This window comes from Leptopilina heterotoma, unplaced genomic scaffold (assembly GCF_015476425.1).
Source record: "Leptopilina heterotoma isolate Lh14 unplaced genomic scaffold, ASM1547642v1 Lhet_773, whole genome shotgun sequence".
NCBI lineage: Eukaryota > Metazoa > Arthropoda > Insecta > Hymenoptera > Figitidae > Leptopilina > Leptopilina heterotoma.
The window spans coordinates 429,053-438,225 of record NW_025111178.1 but is presented as its reverse complement, the minus strand read 5'-3'; the positions used below and the strand labels follow the sequence as shown (position 1 = coordinate 438,225).

At 30.3% G+C, this 9,173-nt stretch overlaps 2 protein-coding genes across 2 annotated transcripts; one reads left to right on the top strand and one right to left on the bottom strand.

Moving 5' to 3' along the window:
* The first annotated feature begins 769 nt into the window (after positions 1-769).
* On the top strand, positions 770-7,550 carry LOC122510922. Its single transcript, XM_043625882.1, has 5 exons — positions 770-803; positions 965-1,348; positions 6,229-6,339; positions 6,435-6,719; positions 7,453-7,550. The coding sequence occupies exons 1-5, from the start codon at positions 770-772 to the stop codon at positions 7,548-7,550; spliced, it is 912 nt and encodes a 303-aa protein (XP_043481817.1).
* A 158-nt stretch (positions 7,551-7,708) lies between these two features.
* Positions 7,709-8,221, bottom strand: LOC122510921. The gene has a single exon (XM_043625881.1). The coding sequence runs from the start codon at positions 8,219-8,221 to the stop codon at positions 7,709-7,711; it is 513 nt and encodes a 170-aa protein (XP_043481816.1).
* Between the last annotated feature and the right edge of the window lie 952 nt (positions 8,222-9,173).

Here is a 9,173-nt window from a genome sequence, read left to right as displayed (position 1 = left end):
GGCACCTTAGAGTTAGTATAGGAGAAAACATCCAGAAATTCATGCACTTGAAAATTAATACTAGTTACTTTTTTCTTATCAGAAATAAGATTGAGTTTTCGCAACACGTGCCAAACATTCTGAGAGTTATTATTATTTTTTATTACGTTATAATTATATTTATTATATGCATCCCTTATTTTAGTTTGGACTAAATTGCGAATTTTCTTAAATTTCACCCGATCAGCAATATCCCCACCTCTTATAAATCTTCTGCGAAGTCTATTTCTATCTTTTATCAATTTTCTTATTTCATCAGTCATCCAAGGTGAATATCTTTTTTTGAAAGCAGGCAAATGAAGAGGTGCAAACTTATCAAAGGCAGAAGTTATATAAGAAGTAATGTTAAAAACCTTACGGTTAATATCAGGTTCAGAGTATATGTCTGTCCAATTATATGTCAGTAAATGCGATATAAATTCTGCCTTAGGAATAGTTTTCAAATTCCGAATAAAGTTAGAATGATTATCAAGATGCTGCACATTTTTCTTAAACTCAAACTCAAATCTGATTTCAATCAAATAATGACTCGACAGAAATGGTACCGAATGTTGATCGCAAGATATCACCTTATCCAGATCACTGACAAACATTGCATCAATTCTAGTACTGGAGTTATCTAAATGATGAGTAGAGCTGTGAGGTACCATAAACATACCCACAGAATATACCATAGAATTAAAGTATCTGGAACTAGGAGTAACAATGTTTACACCATTTATCGACAACAATGACATTATCTGACTTGGTGGACGATTACGCCAGTACAAATATTTTAACATATCAAACACAGTCAGCTATTTTACCTTATTTTGCCTTATTTTGCGACAACTCCATAGTAATTTATTACATGGAGGTGTTCAATTGACGCTCTATGTGACTCAAACTCAATATTGGATTATTGGTACACAAAACCTGATTAAAGGAATTATCAGAAACTGTGTTGTCTGCGTCAGAGACAAGGCTCGTGTTGGAAATCAAATCATGGGAGAATTGCCTCCTAGAGTTTCGCCTTCTCGTCCATTCTCTCATATGAGAATGGATTATGCGGGTCCGTTTTTAGTTCGTTCAAGTTCAGGCCGCGGATCTAAATCTCATAAAGCATGGATTGTGGTTTTTGTCTGTTTTGATGTCAAAGCTATTCACTTAGAGCTCGTCGATGATTACACATCAGCTGCATTTCTCGCTGCTTTCAGGCGCTTCACATCACGTCGGAGCTTGCCAACTGATTTATACAGCGATAATGGAACCAACTTTCGCGAAGCCGATCGCGAATTATCACATACTTTTCGGCTCGTTATGAAAGATCGTAGATCCTTCGATTTAAAATAAAAAACACTGAAATAGATTAAAAATTATACGCTGTAGACAGTATTAAAAAGTTAATTGCAAAAAAATTCCACTATGGGGGCGAAATTTCTGAAGTGGACCACCTTAAAAAAAAAGTTGTGGGATTGATTTGGTATTTCGGTAATTTGTTCTCCTATATAAGAGTAACAAATTCTCAAAATATTAAAATATTTGAAAACAAATTGTAGAAAGTAGGGGGGGGGGGGTAAAACTTTCACATTTTAGAGAACATTGACATTTTGAAATCCCTATAAGTTTAATAAAACTTAATGGATTTTAATTTGTAAATAACGAATTTTAAAGCATTTTTCATGTAGGGGAGAGTAGGCTACATTGAACCAGCGTCAACAGTGAACCACTTCAATTTTCTGAGAAATGACTGAGTGAAATTTTTTTTTATTTAATATATAAGTTAGTTTTACTGAAACAAAATATGTCCAAAAATTTCGGGCACGTAGGTTTATTATTTACAAAGAAAAACTAAAAAAACTGTTTTTCACGTACAAAACAAAAAATTTGGTGGAATTATAATGACGTTTTTTTATTGAAATAGGAAGTTTTAAAAATTAGTAAACTTGCGATTTATTTCGCTTAGGGTGTCAACTTCAATATTCCGATGTGATAAAGAACTTTAAATCTTACACAAATTTATTATAAACAATTTTTGTTGTGAATGTCATGTGAATACAGTGAGTGCGGCATCATTGAACCACCCAAAAAAGCAAAGAATTTTCAATTTTAAGAGTTGTAAAATTGTCTGCTCTACTAATTAGTAAGCAAAATACTGTAAGACATGCTTTCATCACAATTGTGAACGAAATAAACTCAAACTGTCACTTTACCTACCTAACCTGACATCAAAATATATTAATCTCCTATATTAACAAATAATAACTCTTTAACAACAATTTTCTATTTTTTTGAGTGAAAAATAAGATTTTTCACAATGTGTAAGTGGAAATATTATTTTTGAAGTAAATTGTAGTGTTTTATTAGAGGTGGTTCAATGTAGACACACATCCTTCAAAATAAGAAAAGTGTGACTTGTTAGAAAAAAATTAAATTTAATTATTTAATCATAATAATTTGTGTTTGTAACGTGTGTATTAACTAAAGGAGTACTTCAGCTTAATTTTGATACAAAAACCTGATCAAAATTAGTAAAATTTTATTAGTTCTTGGACTTTATAAAATACCCGATTCAATGTAGCCTACCCTCCCCTACTTTCTGATGCTTTCAATACAATTTTCAAAAAAAAAAATTTAACTTCTTTTTTTTCAAAAATAATTTTGATTTTTGACTGCTTTGGGTTTTTTTTTAAATAATTTCATCGGAAAGCTGAGGTTTTTTCCAATGAGCCATGTAATTTTCAGAGTGGGACAGAAAATAGTTTAAAAGAAATTTAATAACAATGTAGACGTTGCGCGCGCGCGGCACGCGCTTTTGGTGCACTTGTCAGACCTGCGGGTTCTGACTGCACCTAAGTAATTCAGTAATAGCTCTCTGCATTTTTCAGGGTTGAGACTGTCATTATATAATAATGCCTGCATTACTGTTACTGAAAAAAAATTTAGAATAACCTTTTTTGAAAATTGATTAAAATTAAAAATTATTACACTTTTACTAGCCAAAAAATATTTTTTTATTTAATTGTCACGAGGAAAGATTCAATAATAAATTTCTAATAGAAATAAATAAATATAAGGAACTATTTATGGTGAATTTAAGTAATATTATATACTAAAAATTTTCATGTGAGTACAAAAAAATAATAAATAATTTTGAAAGTTTTATGCTTTTGGTTTTTTCTTCCAAAAAGAATAAGAAAATTTTCTACAAAAATTGTGATTATAAAATAGGAAGTATGCAAATATTTTTCTTCAACAATTTTTTTTAATCAAAAGAAATGAAATTTTGTATTTACTTATCTATATGTTAATTACAATTTTTGTTACAAAATTTTAATTTGCTTTTTAAAAAGGAAAAAATTAATAATATTTTGTTTTTAGTAAAATAATAATTAATAAATAAATTCAATAAATATTTTTTTCAAGTGATTAAAAAAATTTTTTAATTTATTATAAAACTAGCTGTCGTACCCGTCTTCGACGGGTTTTAGTTTCTACAAATACATTCAATAGTGTGTCGACCAGTCTCGAAAAATAGGAAATAGCGGGGAATTTAATTTGACCGGAAAAAATAATATTTAGCTACCATTAACTATTTCATTAGAAAAATATTACTATTTTAAATCAGTGATTGACTTTTTATCATCAAATAATTTATTTTTAATTAATTAAAATGCAGAGAACAATGTTTTGTCAATTATTTGTAGAAATTTAATTATTGTATTATAAGTTAATCCAAAATTTCCACCTGTTTTTGGAGTTATAGTGAAGTCAAATTCGAACTAATTGTATCATAATTGCTAAAATCTAAAATAAGACCTATATTGCAGGCTGAATTCACAGTTTTTTCGATTAAATTAAATTCCTGCATATTTCCCGTTTTTTCCAGTTGGTAGAACCCCTGTTAAAAGTATTAGTAAAAACAAAAACCCGTCAAAGAGTATTTTCATAAAATAAGTGAATTTTTGTAGCCATTTGTAGTTTTATTTATTGTTAATTCTTATCAAGAAAATTTATATTTGATGAGAAAAGATACACCTGGAAAAATTTGGACAAAGCTGGGAAAAACCGGATAGTTTGTTAAACAAAAATAATAATAGACACCCTGTTTAACTTTTGCCTTTACAATGCTCAAAACATCCCTAAAAGTTAAATCTAGAATTAAAATAACCAAACTTTTTACTATCTAAGTTTTACCAGTAACATAATGCAAGTATCGTATCACATATTCTTGAATTCCTGCAGTATCAATTTTATCATAAGAATCTCAATTTTTAATATTTTCGAAATTTTTGCAATTGAAAATTGTTAATTAATTGGATAAACAAATAATTCTAAATTCCATTATTTTAAAGTCAAAAGTTTATCAGAGACCCCAAAAATACAACTGAATTAAGCTTGATAGTAATTGGTCTGTCAATTATAATTTTTCAATTTTTTGATATTAAAAACATTTTTATACTTAGGACTTCCATCTTATAGTTATAGAACAGTATTTTTTTCAAAATTGTGCTAAAATATGACTAAATAACATGTAATATTTAATTACAGAAAGTTTAAAAAATATACATTAAAAAATATAAAATTTGGAAATTTTCCATTTTTTTAATTTTTTGAAAAAATTGAATACCTCCCGTTCTAATTAATATATTTAAAATCTGTAAATTTATTGATTATATATATCTTACAAAAGTCATAACTGATTAATTTACAGCAATCTGTCAAAATAAAAAAAAAATTTGAATTTTTTGGAAAATTCATAATTTTTTTTCATATTAATATTATTTTTTAATTCAAATTATTTTTATATATGGATGATTTTCACGTAACTGTAATATTTGGCGGCGTCACAGATAACACATTCAAAACAAAAATTTTTTACTTGGGTGTGGATATATTTTACAGGTATATATAAAACCTATTCGCAACCACAAATATGTACAAATAGATCTTATAATTTTTGATAAATTGCAGAATTCCCTTTAAAATGCCAGCTCCGTGGCGTGTCCGTTTTTTAAAATTTTAAGTTAGAATTCAGAAACTTTATTAGTAGTATAGCTAGGCCGGTTCTAGGACATATCGGTAATGTAGATTCCTACTTACCGACCGCGAGGGTAAGTTACAGGGCGTTAGTGGGGTATATGTCGGTAATTTACCGGTCGTTGGTGAGGGTATGAGTTTCTGTCACTAGATGGCGTTAGTGGGGTATATGTCGGTAATTTACCAGCCATTGGTGGGGTTTAAGTTTCTGTCACTAGATGGCGTTAGTGGGGTATATGTCGGTAATTTACCAGCCATTGGTGGGGTACCTGATTTGCATATATTTAAATTAGTTAACCCTTTTAATTGACGTTAGTGGGGTATTTGATTTGCATATTTAACTTTCATTGTTAACCCTTTTAGTTTATGCAAATTCCACCCACTATCCACCCTTTTGGACGTAGAATATGCAAAATACCACCCCCTCCCACCACCCGCTCACCTATGTAAAATACATTGCTCTTAGTTAACCACCACCCCCCCACCCACCCACTTTTTTATATTATATACATATTTCCAATACTACCACCCACCACCACCCACTTAGTATAAACCAGAAATTTCAAAAATCATATAGAGAAGCGCGAGGGACTAAGCGTTCGCGAGATACCGCGCAGGCGTTGTGGGTAGTGGGAGTGAGTGGTGGTGGGTAGTGTGGTAAGGCCCAGTGCGAAGCAAAAGTGCGCGTTCGGTTACCGCGTTGAGTGAGTGAAAGTTCCATGCGTCAGACCTGTCTGTCTGACTCTCACAGCTTGCCTCACTAATACTATAGCACCATAGGGATAAATGTATTGTCCAAAAATATGTAAGCAAGTTTCAACTTGCCTTTTTTCAAGATAACAATAGTATTGTTTGAAAATTTTAAAGCATGTTTCAACCTGCATCTTGAATAGAATAAAGAGCTTGTCTAAAAAACCTTCAGACAGGTTTTAACCTGACTGTAGATGAGAACAAAGGCATTCCTTAAAAACCCTTTTAGTGACGTCATTTTTATGCGAGTTTGAACACGTCTTCTAAATGACTCTTCATTTCAACTTAAAGCGGAGGTAGTTGCGTGCGCAGTCGTTAAAGTGGGGGTAAAACAGTGGGAGTTGAAAAAGAAGAGTGGGGGTTTACGGGATATAAGGTAGGTTGGAAGCAACGATTCGACACTTCTATTAAAATTTCCAGCAGTAGCAGCAACAGTATTAGCAGTATCAGCAGTACCAGCAGCTTCAGCATATACAGCAGCATTAGCAGTACTAACAGCTTTAACTACAGCATCATCTTCTCGTTTGATAGGTAAATTTCATTTCTTTAATAAAAACATTTTGTATTCCAAATTAGTTTTTTTAAATTTAATATTAAAAAGTCCATCTTTTTTTCTTTGCTTACAGATATTAAAACAATGGACTTCCAAAAAGTCAACGCCACTGGTCGCATGGAGAGATTTCTACCAACGAAGCCGCTTTCTGAATTGACTGTGAATGAGTTATACAACGTAACTAAAATAAACAAGGTGCAGACGAAATATGGTTCTAGGATTGTAGTAGACCTGGATGCTACATTTACCACTTTTCTACCGGCAAGGTTTTCAAAACTTTTTGAAGATGACCCTACCTCCTTCACAATGATGGAAGAGGCCGTGCAATCGGAGAAGTTGCGATTAAAGTATATTGATGGTAAATTTAATGTTATTGAATTTGAATAAAATATATATTCTAAGGTTATATTGTAAAAAATTATGTAAATATTTACAGGTTTTAAATAATAAAAAAAATTACTTTTAAATGGATTTTTTTATTATTCTACCTTCATATTTTAAATAATTTTTTAAATAATTGTATTTTATATAAAACTATATAAGTAAATTTTTATTAAAGTTAAAGGAAAAAAATGTTTCAAGTATATAATATTAAAGGAGTAGGTATATCAAGAAAGAAAGACAACATTTTTAAAATTATAAAATTCATTTATTCATATGTATGTAGAAAATTAAACTTATTACAATAATGTTTCATAATTTTCATAAAATGATTTTAAATTAGTATTCACATCATCATCATCCACTTCGTCGATACCATTTGAGAAGTTTCTCAGTTCACTCGTTACATTTAAAAACAAATTTCGAAGCTTAAATACATTGTTTACTGCACAATTTTCAGTTTGTGTAATATGATGAGTACATGTAGGTGGTAAAAATTCAGTTTTAATATTCTTAAACGCTGGACAGTCAGTTTCTTCTAAATTGTATACATTCATTAAATACTTTTCTAACCACTGTTTTTTTTCACAACCTTTAACATAGATAGTTTTTGCTCCTCGTAATGCATCTTGTAAAATGGTTCGCACTTCATCGTAACACACATCTCCAACCATCCAAGGGATTGAATGATAGTTGTTTGTTAACCACAGGTTTTCACTTTTATAACGTCCAGGTAGTGAATTCCAAGCACAAGGTGGTTCAAAAAGGTAAACTCTTGGTTGAGCATCTGCCTCCAGAGGAACTATAGCCAACTCTTTGAAAATAAACTCATTGCAGGGTCTTTTGAAACCTTGAACGTCTACTATAAACTCCATTTTTTTGAATAAATATAAGTTTCTGCTTTAGAGATATGTCTTATATACCTCTCCACATCACCCCCACCACTTTGTTTCCCTCTCCACTTTCTTACAATTTCTTAATAATACCACTGATTGGTTTATACTGAACTATACGATCATGTATGACGAGACAATATGCAGTTGTATCAGCGGGTATATTTTCTCTAGCTTCAAATTCTAAACGTACATCGACTGAAGACTGCTTTAAAAACTCATTTTGTTTCGAACAATCAATAACAATTAAAGGTGCTTTTGATTTAAAAGTATTAATAGCTAAAGTAGGTTCTGAATCTTTTCCAAAATAAGAAGATTGAAAATTAGCATACATATCATATAATAAAGAATACTGATTTTGATCAAAATTTAAATTTAAATTTCCATAAGGGTAAGATTGTGAGTTCAAAAAGAGTTTTACATTTGTAATATTACAATGATCAAAGTAACAGGATGTATTTTTTAGTTTATTCTTTCTTCCAGTTTGAAATCCAACAATTACATATCGTGGTTTCTCTAATTGAGATGAAGATTTGAGTTGCCACATAATTCTTGAACTTTCTGGAAGTAAAGGATACTCATACATTTCCCACGATCGAAAACTCATAGAAATTAATGGATCCTTTTCAATAAATTTTAATAATTTAATTTTATTACTGTCAGATGGTAAAATATATGGTACTAACCATTCAATTTTATTAATTGTAATTTTAAATTCTTCATTATTGTCAAGATTTCCTGTTTAAATAACAACATTTAAATCATTTCGTGACCTTATCAAAATGAGTTCATGTTTAGCATTCATAGCAATTTTCTTATAATCTTCAGCAAAACCGAAAAGCATACTAAGTGGTACTGTTACATTAAAATAACCATTTTCTAAAGTCATTTTTAAATCCAAAGCAGAATATTCAAACACACCTGCATTTTCAACACGCATAAGTTGAGAAGGAGTTAGTGAAACCAGGTTTTTTATAGTTGAAGTATAACCAACATATTTGCATCGATCAATCTCAATACCATTTAATTCATAACGAGTTTCATCAAATAAGTAAGCTATAGCATTGTTAATGAGATCAACATTTTCTGTTAAAGTGTTTCCATCATTCTTTGTCAAGCGTCCAAATATATGTAAGGAGCTGCTACTCGGTAAAATATATAAATCTTGATTTTGAACTATTAACCGAATTTCATCACTATTGTTGAAAGATGATGATGCATATGGTTGATGACTATGAATTTCATAATTTGCTATAGATTCATCAAAATTCACTTGAGTTAGAATGCTGAGAATTTCCTCCATTTTTCTTATAACAACGACACAAAATGAATAGATAGAATTTTTCACCCCTCTTCTGCTTCTTCTTTATTTTTAATGTCTGATTCGCAGACCAAGTTTCTTCAGAAATATTTGATTCTGAGGTGTTAACACCTTGCGAGTTACATTCACACTGCTTTTCTTTACACATGTTGGTTCACTTTTATAACTACCACCAACTTTTCTTTTTTGATTGTAAATAATTCCCATTACACTGATT